This window comes from Pleurodeles waltl, chromosome 9 (genome assembly GCF_031143425.1).
Source record: "Pleurodeles waltl isolate 20211129_DDA chromosome 9, aPleWal1.hap1.20221129, whole genome shotgun sequence".
Classification (NCBI taxonomy): Eukaryota; Metazoa; Chordata; class Amphibia; order Caudata; family Salamandridae; genus Pleurodeles; species Pleurodeles waltl.
In genome coordinates, this window is record NC_090448.1 from 613,541,926 (window position 1) to 613,569,865 (window position 27,940).

The following is a 27,940-nucleotide window of genomic DNA, read 5'->3' on the forward strand; positions in this document are numbered from 1 at the left end:
ATAAGGCCTTGCGAGGCCCAAGTCTTCCTGAAAACTGTGCTCAGTTCGCGGTGCCCCCAGGAAGATGTGGTCACCACCAACCAAGTGCCCATTGCCAAAAGGAGCTGCAGAAACAGCGCAGCGTTCCACCCCCCATCCCAATGCAACGTTTGGGTCCCCACCCTAGGTTGGGTGGGAGACAAAGGAATCATAACCCCTCAAGGGTTTCTACATATTGCCAAGCACGAGCCTCTTAGAGCTTTTGTTCTTTCTTTGTACGACTGCACTCTCTAGGGGTGTAGGATGGTATTAAACTAGATTAAGCAAGGGTATGATGTTACACCAGGGTAATCAAGAAAAATACTGTAACAGTAATCTAAAAGTAATCTTTACTATTTAAAGTATTTAAACATGTTTCTTGTAACGTTGATTTGCGCAATGAGACTGATAACCTCTCTCTTGCACAGTAGATGTGCTTATTTGCCAGATTTTGGAGCTTTCTCTCTACATTATAGGCAAATGCTGCACTCGGATACCAGCGATTGTTTTGGCATGTGGGTTGTTGGATTATATTTCCCCTAAGGGGAGACAGGAGAGATTACACAATGTCATCCAAGGATAATTCCATCAATTAGTGTATATTTGTAAATTGTTGCATAGTATTGAGTAGTGTGTGTACGTAATAAATGTACTCTTACTTTATCAAAAGACAAAACACAGACTGGACAATCATTTATTGATTACCTTGCTTGTGTGCTCATGAATGGGGATTACTATCCCACACCACCTCCCTTAAGTAGGCCTTGGACTGCTCCGCAACGCTACCTTATGAGAGTCGAGCGCTACAGTGGAGTGTTTGGTTCCCAGTGATGGTCGTGTGTGGCCTATTACTTGTGCAGGCTACACAACTAATGACCCACCTTCCAACAGTGGGCCTTGATAATAAAGGGTCTCCAAATTAATAGAGGGAAAGAGCATCGTTGTTATCTAGATGTACACAACCTTGTGGATATGGTCCACATGTTTAAGGGAGATGGCCCCACTTTGCCCTCCTTCAGAGGATGTCGATGGGCATCTGTTATTGATTAGATATTTGTTACCAAGGACTTCCTCCAGTGATTCTCACAGGGTTTTGTAGCAGAGACTGAGTGAGGGGATCGTAACACGCTTGCTGTAGTACAGCACTTTCCTGTGCGTAGGGTTAAGCCACAACCTCCCCCCACCCCCCCCCCCCCCCCCTCCCCCCACCCCCCAGAGCTATAGAGGTTACCCAACACTCAAGCAACGGTCTTAGACTTTTCTGGCTTTTAAAGGAAACCAGGACCACTCTTAGTCCTCTATCGAATCACCAGACCTTATTTATGGGTTTCCTGACACAGGAAAGTTGAGGAAGTCATATTAGCCCATCATGAACATTTATGTGTATCTATTAAAAATCATCAGCTGAAGTCAATCTGGCAAGTTCAGGAATTCCCGTGCTGGTTTAATTGGCTGTTCTGCCGCCAACCTTTGCCTCAGAAAGGTGCTTTCTGCAAATAAGAAAAATTGCAGTGAGGTCTTTGTGGCTAGGAAATTTTATAAAAGCACCCTGAAGCACAGAAAGGAAGTCTTGAACAAAAGCGACTTGAAACATTTGGAAATGGCCAGAATGAGGAACAATTATAGCACAGTGTTTTGGGATGCCTTCAACAAGCTTAGACAGAGGGATGCTCTGGTCAATACCCTCCTTATTTGCAGCATAGCCAGCTTGGATTAGGTTAAACACTTTAGTTCTATTTATCACGCATCAGAAGACTTGTTTGGAGAGGACCTTCTCCTGGCTATTTTTGGTAACCAACCCTCCCATGTCGACTACCTTACTGGAAGTGGAGGATGCCATAAGACAATGTCCGGGGTTAAAGCCCAGGGCCGGATGGGGTACCCATGAACCTCATTAAGTGCAGCATTGATCTGTAGGGCCCTTTGCTCACTAATTTAGTCAATAACTTCCTGTGTAGTAAGATCCTGCTCTCCTGTGCTCTCTCGATTATAATATAGACTCTAAAACGAGATTCCATTCACCTAAATGTTACCGCCCGATCTCCCTTATTGACAGCACCGTCAAGATTCTAGGAAGGGTCATTTTTAATTGCATAAGACCTGGATAGACCAAAATAACATTCTGTTCCCCCAGCAATATGGTATTCGCTCAGGGCTGGGTGCAGTGGAAGACGGCCTAAACCTGCATTTGATTATGGGCAAGTGTACCAGCGCCAGACACTATCCATTGTAAGGCCTGGCCTATATATATATTTATCTACAACATTTGATTGTGTAAAGAGGGCAAAGCTATACTTTTGGATTTGGGGATTCAAGTTGCCTTGGTAAATTTTCAATACATTTTTCAAAATAATTTGGCGGCAAAGTGATTTATGGTTCAGCAGAAGCAATTTATGGTTCAGCAGAAGCCACTTATGATATTTTTCCCTTAGCTAGAGGTGTGCGTCCAGGCCGCACGTTGGCACTTTTACTGGGTATGATTTATATCAATAATTGGTTTTTCCTATCTGTTACCAGCGAAGACATGAGAATCGCAAATTTGTCTGTCCCGGCATTACTTTATTCTGATTATGCTGTTTTAATTGCCTATACTCCGAGAACTTTGTGTACATCAGTTAAGTCCTTTGTATCCTTTATAATCAGTTTAGATTTGGCAACTAACTTTGTGAAATCCCTTACGGGGTGTGGTCCTGGTAGGAGACTAATCTCGACCTTGTCAATCAGTGGCCATTCTCTGAGCAGTGTGAGTAATCTTGATATGGTCTTTGACTCGACGGGTTCTTGCCAGCCACAGGTTAACACCTCTTGTCTGAAGTTAAGCAGGGCGGCCCGTATTATATTTAATCTCCCTTAGGCAACAGACAGGGGTATAATTTTTCCCTACATCAAAAAAGATAATTCGCAGTGCGCCCCTGCGGATTTATATGGTGCAGAGGTTTGGTGGTATCACAACACTTCCTCTTTACGGATAGAGCAAAAATCACACATGTAGGCAACTTTATTTCCTCCCACTAGCTCACATTCCATTAAGAATTAAATCTACCCTATATTTCTGAAATGACAAAGCTGGCCCCACTTTGGCTTTGGGTTAGTGTGTGGCCAGATGCTGAGGGGAGTCGTAATCATTCTTACACTCTTTTAAACTAGTAAGGTGTCTTTCGATTCCCTGGCTGAAGTGTTTGTAAATCTCTTCTCAAACTCAGCTTGCCTGATCTATTTTCTGCACCAGTCACATTAATTAACTCTGACAAGTTGACGGTCACCTCTTGCTTGCAAGAATTTTATCTGACTCCAAAGATTTAGCCTGGCACTCAGTAAAAGCTCCTATAGAGATTACTTTGCTTTTTTTTTAATCTGTAGAGCCATGGCAGGCATGGTGTAGCTTATTTTGTGCTTCTCAGAGACCCCAAGTTGCTTGGCCGTTAGTGCGCTCTCTTGTCCTTGTGATGGGTTCCTGAACAATCCTTGTTGCACATTACGTTTTTATGTACTTTTTACAGACCCTTCTTTTTATCCTTCCTTAAACCAATTTTAAAGTCCCAAGAGTTTGTGAAGTGCAGAGATGTTTTATTTTACCTGCGGCTCTAGGCAGCCGTGATGTATATTATAGAGTCTGTTCCTTCTTTAAAATATCAATAAGAACTAGAAAATCGATGGAAGGTTAAGCTAAGGGTCCACCAATGTATTCCCTAAACATGCTATGTGCAATATGGATTTTACTTATTTTATAACATTAATGATTTTTTAATACTTAATTTATTTTTATTGTAGGCCAAGTGTGTGTGTACTTTATTGTAATGGACTTAACGGTTGTAAGGGCTTGTAACCTTTGGCTTTGTTACACGGACATCTATTTGAATATAATGTGTGTTTCGTATACTTATGTGAACTGCATTTTATTGATCCAAATAGAATTTGTAACTTTTTAAACTTTATGGATAGCTCGGTTGCAGTTTCTTTTTGTAGTGGTTTTGGAATTGTATTGTATTGCATTTCTTTTATGTTTTTTTTATCTGATCAGGAAGAATTGAATTTAATTTAATTGGGTGGTTGACCATTGTTTTAAGCCCATATGTTTTTTTTTTCTTCCTAAAATGTTATCTTCAATCTGGTAATTCTCATAGCTAAGAATAATGCAGTCAAAAGCAGTATGTTTGGGTTTTTTTCTGAATAACTCTAATCTCCTCGCTATGAATTGCTGCCACACTATAGTACAATTTGTCTTGGCAGGTATTTTGGCAATTACTTATTCCCTAGTTTGTTCTTGAAATATAGTGACTAATTCATAACCAAGTGTTCACTGTACATAAGTTCAAGTGTTTTTATGGCTATAGCAGAGAAGTCTGACGAGGACTTATTGGTCATTTATTTTCCAAACTTTATTTATATTCCACCTCACTTACAACAGAACCCTAGAGTGCCACTGGTTTGAGAGGCAAGGCTTATTGAAAATAGACCTGGGTTCAAGAAATCATTATTAAGTGTGCTGTGAACTGCTTCCTGGTATTAATGTGTATTCATAGATATTACAACTTTACCTTCATAAGAACGAGTGAAAAAGGCAATAAAACATTGTTAGAAGTGGGGTCTTTGGTTGGGAGTCAGGCTACCCCGACCAAGCAAGGACCCCCACTCTAGTCAGGGCAAAGGAGAAACACACCAGGTTAACCCCCATTCACCCCCTTGGTAGCTTGGCACGAGCAGAAAGGCTTTTCCCAGAAGCAATGTGTAAAGTATTTGTACCAACACACAGTGATACAGTGAAACGCTACAAAATGGACACCACACAAGTTTAGAAAAATAGTAAATATTTATCTAAGTAGAATAAGACCAAATACGATAAAAATCCACAATACACAATTACAATATTACTTAAGCAATTAAAAACACAAAAATAGTGCCTCGAAGGACCAATGCTGCAATTTGATGTTAAGCTGCATTGTGACAGTCTTTTCCCACAATGTGACGTTTACAGAGTCACATGGACACCCAAGTACAGTACCTTAGCAAAAGTGTGGAAAACAGGTCGGTGCACGGAGTTTGGGAGCGAGGCGTCACTGGGTCCGGGGTGGCGTTGGTTCCGGTGTTGTGAGGTGAAAGAGTGGAGGTGTCATGAAGAGGCGTCTGGTCCTTGCAGCGGAGCGGTGGAGGTGAGGCACATCGGTTGTGAGGAATCGGCCCCTGGGCACCTACGGCAAAGTCGAAGTCTGATGAGGTCACGACGCTGAGGGGCGACCCCATGAGGTCGCGGTTAAATCACAGGGCACAGGTGCTGCGACGGACTTGGCTGTCACGAACGTCAGTGCTACAACACTCCGATCTTGCAAGTTCCTAGGACGTCAGAAGCATCAGTGATGTGTGGCCTATGAGGTCGGTGGAGTCATTGCGCTTCTGCAAGGACCACTGCTTCAAGTGCAAGCGGCGTCCTTGCAAAGTGGCACAGCGGCGTCTGGTGTCCTTTCACAAGATTTTACTAGAAATTCACTTGGGCTCAGGAACTGGAATGGCACCCTCTGACAAGCTAGAGTCCACAGCATGCAGACTCAGACTGGTTGGTGAAGCCTTTGCTGCCACTGATGGCTTCAAAACAGGAGGAAAGCTCAGTCATAGCCTTTGGAGATTCTGAAGCAGAAATATACCACAAAGTCCCGCCTTTGTCCCCTTTCACAGGCAGAAGCAGCAACTGCAGGATAGCCCAACAAAGCACAGTCACAGGGAATCTTGAAGAAATCTAAAGTCTGGGGTTTTGGGTCCACTTTCTGCCTTTGAAGTTGCACAACTTTAAAGAAAAGTCTCTGTTGTTTACAGGATCCTGCCTTGCCCTGGCCAAGCCCCAGATACACACCAGGGGGTTGAAGACTACATTGTGTGAGGGCAGGCACAGCCCATTCAGGTGTAAGTGACAACTCCTCCCTCCACTCTAGCCCAGATGGCTCAGCAGGATATGCAGGCTACACCCCAGCTCCCTTTGTGTCACTGTCTAGAGGAAATTCATCAACAGCCCAACTGTCATTCTGACCCAGACAGGGAATCCACAAACAGGCATAATCAGAGAATGGTTTAAGCAAGAAAATGCCCACTTCCTGAAAGTGGCATTTTCAAACTAACAATCTAAAATCCACTTTAACTAAAAAAAATATTTTTATATTGTGAGTTCAGAGACTCCAAACTCCATATTTCTCTCTGCTCAAAGGGGAACCACACATAAAAGTTATCCAAAGGCAGCCCCAAATGTTAACCTATGAGAGGGATAGGCTTTTCACAGTGAAAAACACATTTGGCAGTATTTCACTGTCAGGACATGTAAAACACACCAGTACATGTCCCACCTTTAACATACACTGCACCCTGCCCATGGGGCTCTCTAGGGTCTACCTAGGGGGTGCAATGCATGTATAAAAAGAAAAGGTTTGGGCTTGGCAAGTAGGTACACTTGCCAGGTCGAATTGGCAGTGCAAGACTGCACACACAGACACTGCAGTGGCAGGTCTGAGACATGTTTACAGGGCTACTCCTGTGGGTGGCACAATCAATGCTGCAGGTCCACTAATAGCATTTGATTTACAGGCCCTGGGCACCTCTAGTGCACTGTACTGGGGACTTACCAGTATATCAGATATGCCAATCATGGATAAACCAGTCAACAATACAATTTACACATAGAGAATATGCCCTTTAGCACTGGTTAGCAGTGGTAAAGTGCCCATAGTCCTAAAGCCAAAAAAACTGGTCAGAAAAAATAGGAGGAAGGAGGCAAAAACTTTGAGAATGACCCAAAAAGAGCCAGGTCCAACACAACCCCCCACCAATCAATACCTTGATGGACTTCCCTAAATTGGGGGGATAGAACATGGACCCTGGCCAGCAGCAGCAGGGGCATGTTCCAGTTGGATCCCTCTGTCCATACTCTCAGTAAGCTAACCAATGGGGAATCCCTCTCCTCACCTGAGATACCATCTGTGCCGCACCTAACCTTACTTAGCTCACAGATGTATGCCAGTGGACAGACAGTACCACCATGGCCAACACAGTGATGTGGTCCACTTTACTCCTGGCAGAGCCTGGATCCACCCTCAGCCCAGAAATGGTATCACCAAGGTCATTCCTTAGTGGCTCTGACCTCAGAGCTGACCCTCCATGTTCTCCATTGGGCCCACAACCCCCCCCCCACCTCCCCTCCACAACAACCCTCTGTCTGGATTTCTGCACCCCCTCACGAGGAGTAGTTCTTCCAGACACCAGAGCTGATAGGACACTGGCTACAGCCGCTACCCCAAGTTCTTACACTATGGGGTCTCTCAGCGGATGGCCCAACGGTACAGGCTAGGTTTCCCTCCTGGTGTTCACTCATGGAACCCTCTAGGATCTGGGACTGGATCTTGGGCCTCTTGGGACTCAGTCCACCCCCATTTCCTCTCCTCTGAGACTGGATATGGGATCCCTCACCCATCTCACTATACTGGGACCTACGTGGCACACTGCAAGCCTTCCCCACCTCACCTGGTTGGGAAATACCTAAGCCACTCCCTTCAGGAGCACCCCCAAATGCCTCTTCAGACCCTCTGGTACTCACCCGGATGTCTGCCTCCAGTGCAAGTTCCCTGGGGTTAGAGAACTCACACTCCACCTGGTGTTGGCATAGCTCTGGAAAACAAGGACTGGACATATGTTCTCTAGCAATCACATCACACAGCCCCTCACATGAGTTAACCAAACTACCCTTCACCCAACCACCCTATACCTCAGCCTTGAAAAAGTACCCCACATCACCCTCCTGAGACTGGTGAGACAGTATCTGACTGTCCCTGACACTCAACCCATACTCTTCTGGGGTGTCTCCACAACCAGGACCTTTACCTGAAGGGAACCCCTGTCCCTGTCACTCTCACCTAGAGCAAGTAGAGTGTCCCTCCCACCACAAGGAATATGACTCCCCATGTCAGTACTCCAATCCACCTCAGGGACCCTGCGCACTACTGGAGCTACCTCATACCCCTGAACCTCCTGGTGTATGTTACCCCCCTCCTTCAAGTAGGGCACCAAGTCTCTGGGCATGTGCACTTCTTCCATACTGGACGTAAGACTTTTGCTGCCACTATCTGAACTGGACTCAGCCCTCAATGCTTTCAGCTTCAGCTCTTCACAGCTCAGTCATGAGCTACACACAATTCTTCTTCCTGGGCTAAGGCTTTCAGCCTCAGCTCTCTCGAGCTCTTCGTCCAGCTCTCTCATCCACTGCTGCTGCACTAGGAGCCATCCCTCCCTCTGGTTCCCTTTCAGGGCCACTGCCCTCCTCAACAGAGTAGTCGTCCTCACCAGAATCATCTGGTATGGCTGCTTCCCATCGTTTCATCTCATACTGAAACAGGGCTGTCTCAAGCCCACCTTTGGGACCTTCTCTTCACAGCCAGCCCCCTTTTCTGGCAGAAAACTTTTAGCTCCCTCACTGAATAGATCTCAACGTGCCAGAAGTTGACTTCCATGCTGCAAAGGCCTCACAGGTGCAACCAAAAACCAGAGTCCAAAAAGTCACAATACCTCTAGGAGGACAACAGAGAACATAAGAGGAAAAAAACAATATGTGGTTGCGTAATGGTCTGCACTGAAAACAGTAGTGTACAGTTAATCACTATATGTCAATTACAAGTTCTATTCCACTGCCGCCACTAATGTTAGAAATGGGGTCTTTGGTTGGCAGCCAGGTTACCCCCTGTCCGAGCAAGGACCCTCACTCTAGTCAGGCCAAAGGAGAAGAACACATGGTTAACCCCGGTTCATCCCCTTGGTAGCTTGGAACGAGCAGAAAGGCTTATCCCAGAAGCAATTTCTAAAGTATTTGTACCAATACATGCAGTAATACAGTGAAACACTACAAAATGGACACCACACAGGTTTAGAAAAATAGTAAATATTTATTGAAGTAGAACAAGACCAAATACGATAAAAATCCACAATAAAAAATATGACTTAAGCAATTAAAAACTCAAAAATAGTGCCTAGACGCACCAATGCTGCAATTTGATGTTAAGCGGCGTTGTGACGGAGTCTTTTCCCACAATGTGGCGCCGTGTACGAAGTCACACGGACCTCCAGCACAGTACCTTAGCAAACGTGTGGAAAACAGGCTGGTGCACAGAGTTGGGGAGTGAGGCGTCGCTTGATCTGAGGAAGCGTCGGTTCCGGTCCTGCGAGACGAAGAAGCGGAGGTGTCACAAGGAGGCATCGGATCCTTGTTGCGGAACGGTGGAGGTGAGGCGGTGTCAGTTTTGAGGAATCGGTCCCTGGGCACTTCTGGCAAAGTCATACGTCCTGCGAGGTCACGATGCTGCGGGGCGACTTCACGGGTTTGCGATCACGTCACAGGCGCTGTGACAGAGTCGGGTGTCATGAACGTCTGTGCTATGACACTCTGATCTTGCGAGTTCTCGGGACATCAGCGGCCTCAGTGGGTCTGCAAGGTCTGTGGGGGTCATTGCACTTCTGCGTGTTCCACAGCAGATGCAGGTGGCATCACGGGTTTCATGCAGCGGCGTCCTTGGGAAGTCACACGGCGTCGTCCGGCATCCTTTCACATTATCTTACCAGAAATTCACTCTCCGGGGCCCACGAACTGGAATTGCTCCCTCTGGCAGGCTAGAGTCCACAGCATGCAGACTCAGAGACTGGTTGAGAAGCCTCTGCTGTGCCTGAGGATTAAAAAACAGGAGGCAAGCTCAGTCCAAGCCCTTCAAGATTCTTCTCAGGAATATACCACAAAGTCTAATCTTTGTCCCCTTTCACAGGCAGAAGCAGCAACTGCAGAATACCCCAGTCACAGGCAGGAGCAGCACTTCTCCTCAGTTCTTCTCCTTGCCAGAGGTTCCTCTTGGTTTCAGAAGCAAATCTTGGAGAAATCTAAAGTCTGTGATTTTGGGTCCACTATATATATATCCCTTTCTGCCTTTGAAGTTGCCCAACTTTAAAAAAAAAAAAAAGTCTCTGTTGTTTACAGGATCATGCTTTTCCCAGGCCCCAGACACACATGGGGTTGGAGACTGCATTGTGTGAGGGCAGGTACAGCCCATGCGGGGGTAAGTGACCACTCCTCCCTCCACTCTAGCCCAGGCGGCTCATCAGGATCCGCAGGCTACACCCCAGCTCCCTTTGTGTCACTGTCTAGAGGAGCTCCACAAACAGCCCAACTGCCAGCCTGACCTAGTCAGGGAATCTAAAAACAGACAGAGTCACAGAATGATTTCAGCAAGAAAATGCCCACTTTCTAAAAGTGGTTTAAAACTAACAATCTAAAAATCACTTTCACTAAAAGATGTATTTTTAAATTGTGAGTTCAGAGACCCCCAAACTCCACATTTCTATCGCTCTCAAAGGGAAACTGCATTTAAGTTATTTAATGGCAGCCCCAATGTTAACCTAAGAGAGATATATGGCTTGCAACAGTGAAAACCGAATTTGGCAGTATTTCACAGTCAGGACATGTAAAACACACCAGTACATGTTCTACCTTTAACATACACTGCACCCTGCCCATGGGGCTCTCTAGGGCCTACCTTAGGAGTGCCTTACATGTACAAAAAGGGAAGGTTTGGGCCGGGCCTGGTACACTTGCCAGATCGATTTGGCAGTGCAAGACTGCGGACACAGACACTGCAGTGGCAGGTCTGAGATGTTACAGGGCTACTCACGTGGGTGGCACAATCAGTGCTGCAGGTCCACTAGTAGCATTTGATTTACAGGCACTGGGCACCTCTAGTGCATTTTACTAGGGGCTTAATAGTAAATCAAATATGCCAGTCATGGATAAATCAATCAACAATACAATTTACACACAGAGCATATGCACTTTAGTACTGGTCAGCAGTGGTAAAGTGCCCAGAGTCCTAAAGGCAACAAGAACTGGTCAGAAAAAATAGCAGGAAGGAGCCAAAAAGTTTGAGGATGACCCTGCAAAATGGGCCAGGTCCAACAAACATGTTTGTTCATTTTTATGAATGCCTACATTGTGACTGCCAACAATTGCTTGTAGTTCAAGCAAGCCGTGTAAGTTTGTTTTCAGCTTTGCTACAGGTAAAAAGCAGAGCGTAAGTTGTGAAATATTCCTTACGTTTAACCTATAGCTTGTCATAAATAACAAAAAATAAATTGTGCACTTTATAGTGGTAATGCTGGTTTTATGTGGCAAGTATAATTTGTGAAATCTGTGTAGATTGTCCTATCATTGTATGAACAAATGTTTGTCAGTGAGGAAAGAGGAGGCACAAACTGTTGTCTTTCACTGAAAAATGAATAGTCTTTCAAACTTCGATATTATATTACAAAGACAGATTAAGGCATTTTGGCCTTATGACTAATCACAATCAGTTGCATGTCAGGAAGTGTGACGATGTGACTGCCCTGTCTTTCTTGACTTGCAGAGGTAACGATATGTTGTGAAATAGCTGTCCCTCAGGGTAGGTCAAACTATTTTTCAGTTTATATGCACATTCTATAAGTATTTGAATGTAAACCTGTTAAGTGCTTACCTCTGATGGTGCGGCAAAATGGCCATCTCGGTATCATTAGCAGTGAAACTATCTCAATTGAAAAGGGAGAGGAGATGAGAGCAAGAGACTTTGTTTAGAGTGCTTAAAATGTGTCTGACAAGAATGCAAGTGAGTTCAAGAGAATTGCAGATTTGTTTTCTGTTGCTTTTTTTTATATATATAAAGTGCTTGTACTTTCACTAGTGTAGTTATTCTTAATTCTCACTTGGCTAAAAGTAATGAACCCCTTCCCCTACACCCTCCCCCCTTATACATGTGTACTAGCACCTGCATTTTCTTCACGGGTAGCCTGTGTCTCCTTTTGCAAATAGTTACCAAGAAATCTACGTAATAAGTGGCTGCTTATTGAATTCTGTTCCACTAGGAGTGTGGGTATGCCATGCTTGGAGGTGTTGACTATGCGTCTATCCACATTGGAACATTGTTGTCTGTATGGTAGGCATGCAGCATTGATACTCACAAAGTATGGTAAATGACTGCTCCCACCTTTGAAAGTGAGATTTCTCTAAAAACAAATTAAAAGAATGGAAAATAAATTGTGTGTTCTCTTCCAGGGGATCCTCATCAATAGTCATAAACATTGAATATTCCCACCCTTGTGCGGGGACCCCGGAGCATATATATATAAAATACATACATATTATCATGTGTAAAACAGCAATGCAGGCTATAATCATAAATAGGCTAAAATGCTTTATTTCTATGCAAGTTTTTTTTTTTATTTATTTTTTTTATTTTATAAAATCACAATAGATCATAAATATCTACCTAAGCCCCAAAAACTGGACTTAGGGAAGTAAACAGCAGTAAATAGCAGAGAAAAATAGAAAAAAAACACATTGAAAAACAATGAAGCATTCTTAGCCAATAGGCTGCATGCAGGTTAACACAGGAGAACCATAAAAACTTTGGCACCGTGCCTTTAAGACCCTGAGCACCTCCAGTATCCCACCATGCCTCAGGGGTGAAGGGAAGGTGACAGTTGGTTCACAGTTAGGTCAGTTCTTTTTTCCGGCTTCTTCTGAGAGGATCCTGGAGCATTGAGCTCTCAGTTTTTCTGAGTTTTTCTTCAGAAAAATCCCTAAAAAATAGTGTTTTTCCTGTTTACTCGACAGATAACATCTTTTGTCTGAGTTTGGCAGTCTTTTCTGACAGAAAATGCCATCTCTTTTTGTAAAATGTCCTTCTTGTGGGAAGAAGAAAGCCCAGTCAGACCCACACTCTGTGTATTGTCTGCCTGCCACAGAGTCACTGTCCTGACACCTGCAAGTATTGTAAGAAGATGTCAAGGAGGACTCTCAAAGACAGAGAGAAAATCAGGCTGCATGGGCTTCAGGAGAGGAAAAAGTCAACAGCCTCTTCACTTCCCAGGCCTCCAACAGAAGGAATGGCCAGATCGACGTCGACAGGTAGGATTGTGCCTGTTTGTTCTCCATCGAAGTCATCGTTGCCACCGTCTCAACGGCATAGATCGCCGTCGACGGTGTCCAGACCGACGTCGAGGGACAAAGCGTTGAAGCATGGACAGCACAGGGGTACATCTCCGTCGACGGCAGGCCGCCGTTCGGCGTCGAGCCATCTCCGGCGCTCCCGTTCGCCGTCGAGAACGTCTCGCCCCTTGGCGTCGAAGGATAAGACGTCAAAATCGCCACGACGGCATGAACATCCGCCGTCGGCCGCTCGACGTCGAGGCACACGACGGCGAGCAGGTCCAGATCCCGCAATCGACGCTCGGCGTCGAGACATTCAACGTCAAGGCCTTCGACATCAAGACCTTCGACGTCGAGAACAGACCACCCATCACAACTTTCGACGTCGAGGATACAATCGACGTCGACACAACCTTCAGCTGTGTCACAGGCAGTAGAGCCAGCGGATAAAGCTCCCTCACCGGTGGTCTCTATACGGAGTGCATCATCCCATTCCAGAGCGGGCTCATCGGGGCATGTTTCTCCCATCACTCTATCACCTAGATGGTTAGAGAGCCTGAATAGACCGGCAGCATCCCCGGATTCCCAATACTCTAGGATGTATTCTCCTACTGCCTCATTACCTAGAACGCCATCGCCTACAGCTACAGCAGGACGGGCTCGTTCTGCTCCTCGTCAGCCGACCACAAGACCTGCACACTCTGCTACAGCTTCTCGTAGCAGGTCTCGTTCCCGAAGGAGAACCAGGTCGCGAACACCACACAGAAGATCACCCTCTTGGTCTTCTTCAGGATCGTCTGTTGGGCGCTACTCCCCCACACTGACAGATTCTCCACCTGCTAGGATCTCACCGGTGGATGATATCACCACTTTTAATGAGGTTCTTTTAAGGGGAGCGCAGAAACTAAATATTGAGGTACCGGAGCCAGCCACCTCATCCTCAGTTATCTTTGAGACTCTACAACACAGATCGGTCTCGAGAAAACTGCTGCCACTAGTACCGGGTTTGCTGCAACCTACTATGGACACCTTTCTGACTCCAGCCACTCTCAAGTCTGCCCCGGCTAGGATTCAAAAGAAGTACAAAGCTCCGGAGCAAGATCCTTTATTCCTGCGGAAGGATCCGTCACCGGACTCTGTTATCTTAGCCGCAGCCAGTAAAACACACTCTGTGGCATCATCTTCCACAGTCCCCCCTGATAAGGAGAGCAGACACCTAGACTCCCTGGGGAGAAAGATGTGCGGTAAGGCGGCATCTGCTATGAAGGTCTCCAGCGCCTCAGCACTTCTGGGCAGATATGACCGATCTCTGTGGGACTCACTCCACAGATTTACAGAGAAGTTGCCCAGGGAAGATAGACAGGACTTCCAGGAAATCTTGCAGGAAGGGGGCCTAGTATCTAACCAGGTCATCAGCGCGGCGGCGGACGGGGCGGATTTGGCTGCGCATGGGTATGCGCACGGAATCTGCGCTAGGAGGTCTTCCTGGCTACGGCTCACTGGTCTGAAACAGGAAGCACAACAACGGATTTTAAACCTCCCATTCAGCGGGAATTCGTTGTTCGGTACCCACGCGGATGAAGAGATGGCCCGAATGAAAACAGAGGTGGACACTATGAGGGCAGTGGGCCTGGAACGTAAGAAAGACTTCAGGCGGAGGTACAGGCCGTACGACAGACGCCCATTCCAGCAGAGGGTTCAAACCCCTCACTGGTCTCAGAGGCCACAGCAACGACAGGGGCGTCCCCTGTTTCAGGCGCGTAGACCCACAAGAGACCGAGGGGCAAGTAGACCTCAACAGTCTACAGCAAAGACACCAACAAAGCAATGAAGCATTGCTTCCCTCAGCACTGTGCACCACTCCGGTGGGGGGAAGTATTACGCATCATCTTCACGAGTGGCACTCCATCACAAAAGACAAATGGGTGCTCAATATTGTCGAACATGGCTATTCTCTTCTTTTCAAAAAACCTCCTCCACACTTGCCACCAGCAAGATGTTTTCCTTCTCATCTCAGCCTGCTACGCAAGGAAGTTCTTGCACTCCTACAAAAGAAAGCTGTAGAAAAGGTTCCACCGGCACAAAGAGGAAAAGTGGTGTACTCCCGTTACTTTCTGGTGGCGAAAAAGGGTCAACAGGGCATCTTCAGGCCAATTCTGGACTTACGGCTCCTGAACAAGTACATAAGAAAACAGAAGTTCAGGATGCTAGCCCTTCACCAGATTGTTCCGCAACTGCATCAGGGAGACTGGATGTGCTCCATCGACCTACAGGATGCATATTTTCACATCCCAATAGCATCCAAACATCGGAAATTCTTACGTTTCCAAATAGCGTCACAGCACTACCAATTCAGAGTCCTACCATTCGGCCTGAAGTCTGCACCCCGAGTCTTTTCAAAATGTGTAGCAGTAGTAGCGGCACATCTTCGAAGACAAAAAATATTCGTCTACCCCTACCTGGACGACTGGTTATTGAAGGCTTCCTCTCCGGATCAGGCGAGAAAACATCGAGACATTGTACTAAGAACTTTCGAGTCTCTAGGTCTTCAAATCAACCACAACAAGTCAACCCTGATTCCAACACAAAACCTCCACTACCTGGGAGCTATACTAAACACAGAGCTCCAAAGAGTGTATCCTTCGGAGGAACGACTTTTATCGATCCACAGGAAGTGTCAACAACTATTAAAAGCCGATGCACCTACTGCTCGTCAGGTGACATCGCTTCTGGGCTCCATGGCTTCATGCATCTTCATTGTCCCGAACGCCAGGCTACACATGAGGCCCCTTCAGGAGGCATTAGAGAACAACTGGAGCCAAAAGACTGGTCGCTGGGACGACAGAGTGCGACTACCAGCAGCGGCTTTTCAATCACTACAATGGTGGATGCACAGACCTCACCTGTCGATAGGTTCTCCGTTTCACCAGACAATTCCAGCCGACACTCTGGTAACGGATGCGTCTCTTCAGGGTTGGGGTGCTCATCTGGGTTCCTTCCAAGCTCAGGGTCTGTGGTCCGACAAGGAAAAGAACTATCACATAAATCTACTGGAGCTCAGAGCGGTCCATCTGGCTCTCAAATCTTTCTCTCCATTGGTTCAGGGGAAATCTCTCCTAATTCAGACAGACAATACAACCACAATGTATTATCTGAACAAACAGGGGGGAACAAGATCACTACCTCTATCTCGAGAGTCCCAAACGATATGGCATTGGCTCCTGGCCAGGGGAATGTCTATCACAGCGGTACACCTGCCAGGTCAGCAAAACGTAGAGGCAGATTTCCTGAGCAGACATCTAGAAGACGCGCACGACTGGGTCCTACACGACGAAGTCACCGAGGACATCTTCGGTCAATGGGGTCGACCCCAGTTGGATCTCTTTGCAGACGAAGTAAACAAAAAATGCCCAGACTTCGCATCCAGGTTCTGCCGTCCGGGATCTCAAGGGAATGCCCTGTTGATCAACTGGTCAGGGATATTTCTCTACGCCTTTCCACCGATTCCCCTCATACCGGCAGTAATCAACAAACTTTACAACTCCAGAACCAGAATGATTCTGATAGCGCCACAATGGCCCCGCCAATTCTGGTACACGGATCTACTCAACTTATCGGAAAAACCTCACAGGAGGTTGCCGTGCAGACCGGATCTCCTGAGCAGAATGGAAGGCAGAATCCTACATCCCAACCTTCCCTCTCTGAGCTTGACAGCATGGCTCCTGAATTCCTGCAGTATGGGCACCTAGGGCTCTCACAGGAGTGCATGAACATCTTGAAAGAGTCAAAACGACCTTCCACGCGGCGTTCTTACGCTTTTAAGTGGAAGAGATTTTACATCTGGTGCTCTCAACAAGGTATAAACCCCATACGAGCTTAGGAGGATGTCATACTGTCCTATTTGCTTCATCTGGCGAAGTCTGGTCTGCAGGTATCATCTATTAAGGTACATTTGTCGGCAATTACAGCTTATCGTAAGTCGCCTTCTCAGGAATCCTTCTTTACGATACCTGTAGTCAAGGATTTCTTAGAAGGCTTGAAAAAGGTTTTTCCTCCCATTCGGAGACCTTCTCCTCCATGGGAACTGAATGTAGTCCTGTCAAAACTTATGGGCCCTCCCTTTGAACCTATCCACAAGGCCTCTTTACAGCACCTTACGTGGAAGACGGCTTTTTTGGTGGCCATTACTTCAGCGAGGAGGGTCAGCGAAATTCAGGCTCTGTCTTGCAGAGAACCGTACACGGTTTTTCACGATAATAGAGTGGTTCTGCGAACTCACCCATCTTTCCTTCCGAAGGTGGTGTCAGAATTCCATATCAATCAGACTATATCTTTACCGACTTTCTTTCCCTATCCGGAGACTCCGGCTGAGAAAGCATTGCATTCTTTAGACTTGAAAAGAGTGCTGAAATTCTATTTGGACAAAACCAAACCGATTAGACATTCTAACCATTTGTTTCTGAATTATGGTCATTTAAGAACAGGAGAGGCAGCGTCTAAACGAACGATATCAAGATGGATTGTGTCTTGTATTGTTAACACTTACCAGCTGGCTAATAAGCAATTACTGGCTAGGCCAAAAGCGCATTCCACAAGGGGAAAAGCGGCTACTGCTGCCCTCCTTAACAATGTACCAATTTCCGAGATTTGTAAGGCTGCTACATGGAAGTCTGTGCATACCTTTACTAAGCATTACTGTTTAGGCTCGGATGCAAGGGCGGATGCCCAGGTGGGGCAGGCCTCTCTTAGAAATCTATTTGCATGAATATGTATTCTTTCCTGCACTTCTTTCAGACAGTCCGCAGAGTCTAGGGATGGGCTTGCTAATCTATTCAATGTTTATGACTATTGATGAGGATCCCCTGGAAGAGAAGGATAAGTTACTTACCTGTAAATCCTAGTTCTCTTCCAGGGGTATCCTCATCAAAGTCATAAACAACCCACCCTCCTCCCCGGACTCAAGTCTCCTAGAAGTGCAGGACAGATTATCTTTCTGATCAGTTACACAGATTGTCACCGTAAAAAAGTACTGACCTAACTGTGAACCAACTGTCACCTTCCCTTCACCCCTGAGGCATGGTGGGATACTGGAGGTGCTCAGGGTCTTAAAGGCACGGTGCCAAAGTTTTTATGGTTCTCCTGTGTTAACCTGCATGCAGCCTATTGGCTAAGAATGCTTCATTGTTTTTCAATGTGTTTTTTTTCTATTTTTCTCTGCTATTTACTGCTGTTTACTTCCCTAAGTCCAGTTTTTGGGGCTTAGGTAGATATTTATGATCTATTGTGATTTTATAAAATAAAAAAAAATAAACTTGCATAGAAATAAAGCATTTTAGCCTATTTATGATTATAGCCTGCATTGCTGTTTTACACATGATAATATGTATGTATTTTATATATATATATGCTCCGGGGTCCCCGCACAAGGGCGGGAATATTCAATGTTTATGACTTTGATGAGGATACCCCTGGAAGAGAACTAGGATTTACAGGTAAGTAACTTATCCTTCTGCTACTATAGCGGTACGGACATGCTACCCTTGTAAATTGAGACAATCATGCTGTTGTAATTTATCAAATGCCTGTTCCCATGGTTTGGATCTCAAAGACGCTTATGTTGGATATGTAGGATAACTTTGCTCATCATGCATATTAGTTTGTTCTGAACAGGGGTTTTCGATTTATAGCGTGTCTTTTCAAACAGTGTATAATGTCTCTTGTGTTATGGAAGGGTTACAGATTATCTCAGTTTTATTGTTGTTTGCGTGCATTGGAGGTACTGCTGATTCACTCGCCTACACCTTTTGGAAACAATGTGACTTCAGCAGATTGGATTATGTCATGGTCCCTCTGTCTGATCTGAGTATATAGTTGGAATTGATTGGCAGGTGTTAATTAATTTTTTTTTTTTGCTGTCATGTAGTGGGGCAGGTGTTTGGGTACTTCAGTTTGTCTTGTGAACCTATGGAGCAACTGCCACTGTAGGTGCTACGTTGTCATTGGTCACTCTGTTGGTGTTATTTTTCAATTCATTTGACCATGCTGTCTAGGATTTGATTGCCTAGTTGGAGGTTTTGCTTCAGGGCAAATCCTTGCTTCTGCCTATGAAGTCTCAATCATTTTTATGGCTGATTGTGTGCTCTTGTTGTATCCAGACATACTCTTTGAGATGTTGCGTGGTTTAGTGTGTCTGTTTCCTTCTTTTGCATGGACTGTTCAGTGAAGGTTGGTTTGACTGTGATGGTGATATAGAATGCGTGGTACCTTTTTTATCATGGAGCATCACCTGGGCTTACAACATTGTATAGAAGACGTCCAGTAATGCTCTTTGTGGTGGACACTCTACATATCCTCAGATTCCTCACCTGGTGAATACTGTCAGGTGCCAGACGGATCTGGAGATTTTTCCCCCCAGAATTGCTTTTGCGCATCAGTAGGTGATGTCATGTAACTCTGCATTGGATTTGCTCCACCCTGAAAGTGACGCCAGAGCCACATATAGGCAACCCTTGCCCGCTGAAGTCAGTTTCTTTCTTGACTCTGTACCATCAGACGCAGAGCTTATTAACTGATCAAATAAGATAATGTGCAGATCTCTACTCTGGAATCTTTTTATGGGTGGTGCAAAGAGTCCACTCTACAGAAAGAGCGGTGAGGAATCTGTGGTTATAGTATCCACCCGAAAGATAGTTACTGAAGGGAAATAACTTGGTCTTCTGATGGATACCTAAAACCACAGATTCCTCATCTTGCGAATAGATACCCAAGAATTATCACACCAGGTGGTGGGTTTGTGCAATTCCTTAAACCAGAAAATACAGCATCACCAAGCAGACAGTGTCCTTCCCACCATACCTAGCTATTAAGGCAGTAGTGCTTCCTGAATTTATGGAGTGATGCCAATCTTGCAGCCTGACAGATAGATGTTCAGAACAGGCACTACACAAGGCAGCCTGGTGGTAACCGCCTTGACACTGGTTAAATGGGCTCTGACCTTCTGGGGGCTGCTTCTTGGCCAGTGCATCAACAGATCATTATACAAAGTATTAGCCATATTGGTATGGTCCTTTTTTGCACTCCCTTTCAGTTTTTCGCTCCAGTCAACCCTACAAAGAGCTGCTCTTCCCTCTGATAGTCTTCGGTGCGATCTGTGCTCTTTTGGCATCCAAGCGGTCTAGGGTTGTCTCTTCTTTTGAGGTGTGAGGGAAAGCAAAGAATGCCAGGAAAGGTGATGGTGTGTTCGACATAAAAGGGCGTCACAACTTTCAGCAAAAGTGGTGGTCTAGTCATGCTACACAAGTTTGTCCAGAAAAAAAGGTGGTGTGTGGTGGGAGAACATACAGAGTCTGTAGCTCCCTCATACAACAAGATGAGGTTATCGCTGTGAGAAAGAGTGTTGTGAGTCAGGAGACACAAATTACAGCTGTACATCAGCTCAAATGGAGTACACATCAGGAATGCACGGAACAAATTACGGTCCTACTGTGTTATTATAAAAGGTTTGGGTGGAAACCTATGGACCAGACCTTAACCCCTTCCCCGCCATGGACGTAACGGTTACGTCCTTGGCTGCAGCACTGAGGTGCCAAAGACTTAACTGTTATGTCAAGAGACTGGCTCATGGGGGAAGCGCTGGAGCCTCCCACCCCTCTCACATGGGCAGGGATGGAAGGGGAATTGCTTACCCTGCCACCCCCAACCCCTCCCCTCCCACCCCACAACCCCTCCATCCCCCAGTGACGTCTGATGACATCAATGCACAATCGCACACTGACCTCACCAGAGGCCGTGCCCATTGCTGTGGAAGCTCAGCTTCCAGCGCGTATTTCTCTTCCGATCAGGGGGTGGGGGCAGGCAGAGGCATGATTGGAAAGGCCTTTCCTTTCCTTTCATGTCTCTTTTAGCATTTCTGCAGCCCGATCGTAAAGGCAGGGATTTTGTGTTTGTTTGTTTTAGTTGTGTTATTGGCATGAGGGGAGCAACCCCTTGAACAAGGGTCGCTCCCCTGGGAAGGGGGTGGGGGGGGGGCAATTATTTATGAGGCTTTTCCTGCCCCAGTGATCCCCCCCCTCCCTTCACCCTCCCGGGGGCAGATCGGCCTATTTTAATTAGGCCGATCTGCCCAAGGGAGGGGGGGAGGGGGGCAGAAGCCACTAGGCACCAGGGCTAATTTTTTACAAACTTTTTAGAGGTGGGGAGTCACCAGGAGTGACCCCTTAGGCAAGGGTCACTCGTCTGGATTTTTATTAGGCTGATCTGGGGATTAGTGTGTGTGTGTGTGTTTGTTTTGTTGGGGGGGGGCAACCCCTTGGGCAAGGGTCGCTACCCAGGGGGGCCACATTATGGTTGGCCATTTCAGATCAGCCTATTTTTGTAAGGCTCATCTGCCCCCCCCCCCCCCCCCCCCCCCCCCCCCCCCGGAGGGGCAGAAAGCTCACGAGACACAAGGGAAGAATTTTTTTCAAAAGAGGGTGGAGGTATGGCCATACCCCCACCTGAAATAATTGGGGACAAAGTTGGTCTGCCCACTGGTGGAAAGAGGGGCAGTTACCCCCAATCCACTTCTCGGAGGGGCAGAAAGCCTACTAGGTGCCAGGAAATAAAAAATAGTGGGGTGGTGGCTACCAACCACTATGGGCATGGTTATGCCCCCACCCCAACTGAAGGGGGTCTTTCAGCTTTCCCTCCCGCACACCAAAATATCTTATCTCAGCAGCAAGCAAGAGGACATTTGATTATTTTGGGTTTTGGTTTTACATTTGGGCCATGAGAGCTTGACTAACTCTCCAAATCGTCCCACTTGGAATGGTGAGGGCTGCACTTTCCATGTAGAAAAATCTATGAGACCTAGACACATCTGAAAACTAAATATCTGGGTGAGTACAGGGTGGTGTGCTTCATGTGCACCCTGCACCAATTTGTTACCCACAATGCCCTGCAAACCTCCAACTTTGCTTGAAATTACATTTTTCCCACATTGTTGTGATGGAACCTTCCGGAATCTGCAGGACTCAACAAAATTCCTACCACCCAGCATTGTCTCATGAATACCGATTAAATATTCTGCCCCACTTGTCAACCTAAAACTGTTTTTTTCCAAACTGCACTTTTGGACCCGCTTTGGTTCCCCCTCAATTTTGACATGTTTTTGGCTCTTCCGTGTCACAGGCACTTGGCTCATCTACACAAGTGAGGTATCATTTTTATCGGGAGACTGAGGGGAACAGTGGGTGGTAGGAAATTTGTGCTGGTGCGGTGATCCCACAAAGAAATGTGGGAAAAATGATTTTTTTTGGGGGGGGGGAGATTTAAGCTGAATTTGAGGTTTGCTGAGGATTTTGGGTAAGAAAACACTGGGGGGGTCCACACAAGTCACACCTCCCTGGACTCCCTCGAGTGTCTAGTTTTCAGAAATGTCTGGGTTTGGTAGGTTTCCCTAGATGGCTTTTGAGCCCAGGACCAAAAACACAGATGCCCCCCCTGCCCTGCAAAAACAGGTAGTTTTGTATTTGATAATTTTGATGTGTCCACATAGTGTTTTGGGGCATTTCCTGTTGCCGGCACTGGGCCTACCCACACAAGTGAGGTACTATTTTTATCGGGAGATGTGGGGGAATGCTGGGTAGAAGGAAATTTGTGACTCCCCTCAGATTTTAGAATTTTCTACCACCGAAATGTGAGGAAAATGTGTTTTTTGGCAAAATTTTGAAGTTTGCTAAGGATTCTGGGTAACAGAACCTGGTGAGAGTCCCACAAGTTACCCCATCCTGGGTTCCCCTAGGTGTCTAGTTTTCAGGTATGTCTAGGTTTACTAGGTTTTCCTAGGTGCCGGATGAGCTAGAGCCCAAACTCCACAGCTAGGCACTTAGCAAAAAACAGGTCAGTTTTCTTTGCAAAAATGTGATGTGTCCATGTTGTGTTTTGGGGCGTTTCCTGTCGTGGGCACTAGGCCTACCCACACAAGTGAAGTACCATTTTTATTGGGAGACTTGGGGGAGTGCTGGGTGGAAGAACAAGTGTTTTTGCCCCTTGTCTTTTTTTCCTTTCAAATGTAAGACTGTGTGTAAAAAAGATTACTATTTGAGAAATGCCCTGTTATTCAAATGCTTAGAATGGAGACACCTGAATTCAGAGGTGTTCAAATAACCACTGCTTCTCAACACCTTATCTTGTGCCCATTTTGGAAACACAAAAGTTTCCTTGATACCTATTTTTCACTCTTTATATTTCACCAAATGAATTGCTGTATACCGGGTATACAATGAAAACCCGTTGCAAGGTGCAGCTCCTTTATTAGCTCTAGGTGCCTAGGGTTCTTGATGAACCTACAAGCCCTATATATCCCATCAACCAGAATAGTCCAGCAGACGTAACGGTATATTGCTTTTGAAAGTCTGACATCGCAGGAAAATGTTAGAGTAAAACGTGGAGAGAAATGGCTGTTTTTTTCACCTCAATTTCAATATTTGTTTTATTTCTGCTGTTATTTTCTGCAGGAAAACCTTGTAGGATCTACACAAATGACCCCTAGCTGAACTCAGAATTTTGTCTACTTTTCAGACATGTTTAGCTGTCCGAGATCCAGCATTGGTTTCACACCCATTTCTGTCACTAACTGGAAGGAGGCTAAAAGCACAAAAAATAGTAAAAATGGGGAATGTCCCAGTAAAATGCCAAAATTATGTTGAAAAATGTGGTTTTCTGATTCACGTCTGCCTGTTCCTGAAAGCTGGGAAGATGGTGAATTTAGCACCGCAAAACCTTTGTTGATGCCTTTTTCAGGGGGAAAAAAACACAAGCCTTCTTCTGCAGACGCTTTCCCATTTTTCTTTTTTTTTTTATGAAATGTTTGCAGTATTTTGACTAATTTCTTGGTCTCCTTCAGGGGAACCCACAAACTCTGAGGACTTTTAGATTCCCTAGGATGGTGGGGAAAAAAAGAACGCAAATTTGGCATGGGTGTGTTATCAGAGGTTTACATGAAATGTGCTTTCTAACCATCAACTGTCAGAACATCCCAATGTTTATCCAAGTTATCATAAATAAATCTGTTACCAATACTAAATATCAAAATACATCTAATTTTACCTCCCTCTGCCATTCTGGATTTAGAGTTACTTGGTCTTAGCAAGATCTGCCTAGATATTAATTTGCTTGTTTTTTTTTAAATTTATTTTGAAATTATCGGTTTCTTTTAATCCCTCTCTAGGAATTTATGAGAAATGATTTTGACTTTCTTGGCCTATCCGCCTGAACTACAGTTCCTACGAGCCTTTAGGTATTCACCATATGGTATCTTTTCTTTCTGTTTTCATGGGTGTTCCATACTGAGCATGCAACACTGTAGTACTGCAGTTGGTTGACGAAACGTGATATAGAACTGAAACTGAGGTTTAAGGATTGATAGACTGTCTCTGAGGGTTTATATTCAGACAGAAAACGTTTTACTCTTCTGTAATACCACTATATTTGTTCACCTAATAAATCTGAAGCTTCGAGGTTCTTTGCTAGGAAATATGGAGACTTTGATAAATCGGAGACCAATAATTATAAGGAATCAGAGGATAAGGGTTCAGAAACTACAAAGACCACCGTGTAGCCCATTTAAACTTCTGTCTTTTGTTACATCAGTATTGAATTTTGTGAGAAACAGTGTTTGAGTTAGAAAGGCTTTGATCAGCAGATTAACTCTGGTCATGGATTTTGTAGAATGGTTATAAAAACTTTAAGTTTAAGAATATTATATTTGGCAGCCGCGTTTTTTGTTTCGGGATCTGAGTCAAAGAAGGTTGTTCATTATGCTTCTTGAGTCTTTTTAGTTTCTAGTATGTAAACTATTTTTAGTTCACAATGGTGTTGCTTCAATATCAGTTTTAATAATATTGAATGTATAAAAGTAAAATTTTATTGTCAACATATAGGTAAACATCAAGAAAGATGCAGGTCTTTTCCACTCTCCTCTGAAACCTAGATGGAATCCGACAGGTTCCGTAGGTGCTGAGCCCACTGGCATTTCAGATCCCACTGCATACCCTCCATGTGCAGTCCACAAGCAGGGATGTAGGAGACCAAGACAAAAAGAAGTCTTGGGGCTATTCTCACTGGGTCCCAGGACCAAGACTGAAACCTTGGGATCATAGCCCAAATGTCAGGGACTTGACGATCTGGAGGGAAGGTTCCAATTGCACCATATCCAGACAATCTCAGATGAATGGAAGCCTCTATGAAGGAGTCAGGAGTGACTATGATATGTTGATCAAAAACTCCAAAGATGTCTGGAGGTTTGCCGCCATCTGGAGGTGATCTGTGACTGACTGTGGTAAGCTTGCCTTAAACAGCCAATCATTGAGGTAGGGGAAGACTGGTATTCCCAACCTCTGAAGATGTGCTGCATTCATGGGCATCACTTTCGTGCACACTTGAGGGGCACTGGTTAGGCTGAGGGTAAGCGCGAAAAACTGAAAATACTCCTGGCCACCTTTAAGCCACATGTAATGCCCTCTGAGACTACAGGATGGGAATGGGAAAATAGTCTTCCTGCAGGTCCAGCACTAACAGCCAGTCTCCTGGATCCAAGGCAAACAGAGCTTGGTCACACACGAGCACCTTGAATTTGTCCTTTTTCATGAAGAAATTGAGAAATGCTAAAGATCTAAAATAGGGCATCTTTCAGCACCAGAAGAAAATGGGAGTAACATCCAGTCACTGTTTATAACGGGGTGCCCTTTTCATGACCTCTTTGTCTAAAAAAGCCTGGATATTCCTGCTGCTATATAAACAAATGGTCCTTCAACTGTTTCTCTGGTGTAGGTGGAATTTTCATCGAGGTGGGAAGGAATAGTTGGGCATATCCTTGCAGGACTATTTGACGTGCCAATCTCTCGGATGTAGTGTTCTGCCACCCGTGGAGGTAACACACTTACCCTGCCTCTAACAAGAAGGCCATATGCCACTGACGGCAAGCTAATGTGATTTGACGGTGGAGTGCAGATGGGACGGGGAGCTGGGAAGTATATGGCTCCACAAGGCGTGGACATTGTTAGCAGGATCCCAGACTCAGTCCTTGAAAGGACTGGTAATGGGTCTGTTGTTTTGGAGATGAATCATGGTATTGTCTTTGTGCTCTGTCTCTTTTAAAGCCTTATAAAAGGGCAGAACTGCTGGGAATGCAACTGCATGGGTTTGAAAAGGCTGAGGGACCGTGGGGAGGCCCTGCTTTTATTTTTGAAGAGCTCCATGGCCGAGTAACCTGCCTGTTAATTGGTGGGTATGAGCCATGCTTGGCACAAGTGCCCATTAGTGTGTCTGTCAGGGTGTCAATAAATGAAGTGTTTCTGTTGAAGTCTTCTAGGTTGCTGAACGTCCACCGTACCATTAGTGTTAACTTAGTCACATGGACGTTGAAGGTCTAAAACATCAACAGCTCTCCTTAATACCACAACAAACAAAATTGTATCTTCTTTGGAGGGGTTTGGGGATGGTGTAGTTCAGCCCAGTGCCGGGGAAGGGGTGTTTAAACCCACTGGCATATTGAAGGTCCATAAACAGATTTTCCTAGTCATAAAAGTGGAATGCTCCCTCCCAGTCATCTCCATCTTCATGGTGACTGTGTTCCAAATCAGAAGCAACAGGAATGTAGAGAGTTCTGGGAAAGAGTGAAGATAAACTTATTGGTCCGAGGTTGTGGAGGACATGGCTTCATAGAAGTCGTATCTGAGCCACTCTAAGTCTATTAAAACAATGGGTTCTTCCCTTAGCGTTGATTAATGGAGTACAAGCAAAGATGGTGGTGCTGTGTTTGTCCTCAGACTCTAATCTTGGGGTGTATTGCTTCCTTTTGATATTGATTCTAGAGACGATGAACCTGCAAGTAGAAGTATCAGGAGAACAAGTTAACTTGGTTTAAGATGTTTCTGATGAATACTCTCTCTATCAGCAGTTTCCTCACTAATCCACCTGCCTGCACATTGTGAGGAGTATTGTTTACTAACAAGGTTCCAGCTTAGTTGTGTGGACTGCATTTTGTGGCCTTTGTCATTTTTGTCTTTGCCTCTAAAGCCGTTGAAAAAAGGACAAGAACTGATGTTACATCGGAGGTGTGGTACCAGAAAATATCCCAGTAGATAACACCTGGGAGGCACCGATGTCGAGATGGAGCTCTCTTGTGCCGTCAGTTTCAGGCACAAGGCCGATTTCAATTCTTTGGATCCATTGTGGTGTTTTGGCAGATTCAAGAGGTTAGGAATCTGCAGTTAGATAGTACATCCACCAGAAACATTGTTACGAGAGGTGAGTAACTTGTTCTATGTTTGTTTTGGCGTCCTTGTTCCTGTTTTCTGTGCTGATATGATAATTCGATACATTGGAACTTACATTTTCCTTTTGACTTGCTGCAAGTGTTGATTGCTTACACGCACTGACAGTTATTTGGCCTCAAAGATGGGTAACATACATGCTCAGCTATTCAATTGGGCCCGTACTCAGGATGTTTGAGTGTGATTTTCGCAAAGCAGGGTTCGCTTCACAAAGTCGCTTGTAAAATTTCTGTTAGAATGAAAAGTGGAGTTGTCAACTCAATAGCCTTCAAATGTTCCTTTTATGTGACTACTCAGTCTTAAAGCAATGGTGACCGGTTCGCTTTAGATCCAGATGGCCTAAACTAATACGTATTACTAGATATTTTCTGTATCTTTTAACTGTGCTTTGGAAACATCAACTCAATTTCAACCATCTTATTTATTTAGTAAATAATTTCAAAGCGTTGGATTTTTGTTTTTAGGAGAGAGACCTTGATTGTGCCTCCTGATTTCATTCCCCCAAGTAATGAGGAAGACGTTGGGAAAGAAGCTGAAGATGATAGTGAGGATGATAGCGATAATTATGATGATGATTCCCTGCAGACACCTCCTAAAGAAAGCATCGATACAGGTATTCCATGAGCCACAAAGTTAA

At 45.2% G+C, this 27,940-nt stretch overlaps 1 protein-coding gene across 1 annotated transcript in view; it reads left to right on the plus strand.

Moving 5' to 3' along the window:
• WDR62 (WD repeat domain 62) overlaps positions 1-27,940 on the plus strand; it is a gene marked incomplete at its 5' end in the record, with an annotated part of 926,258 nt that overhangs the window by 341,348 nt on the left and 556,970 nt on the right. Inside the window, one exon of the mRNA XM_069207611.1 lies at positions 27,768-27,916. Coding sequence (XP_069063712.1) covers positions 27,768-27,916 — 149 coding nt within the window. The remainder of the gene's footprint in view (positions 1-27,767; positions 27,917-27,940) is intronic.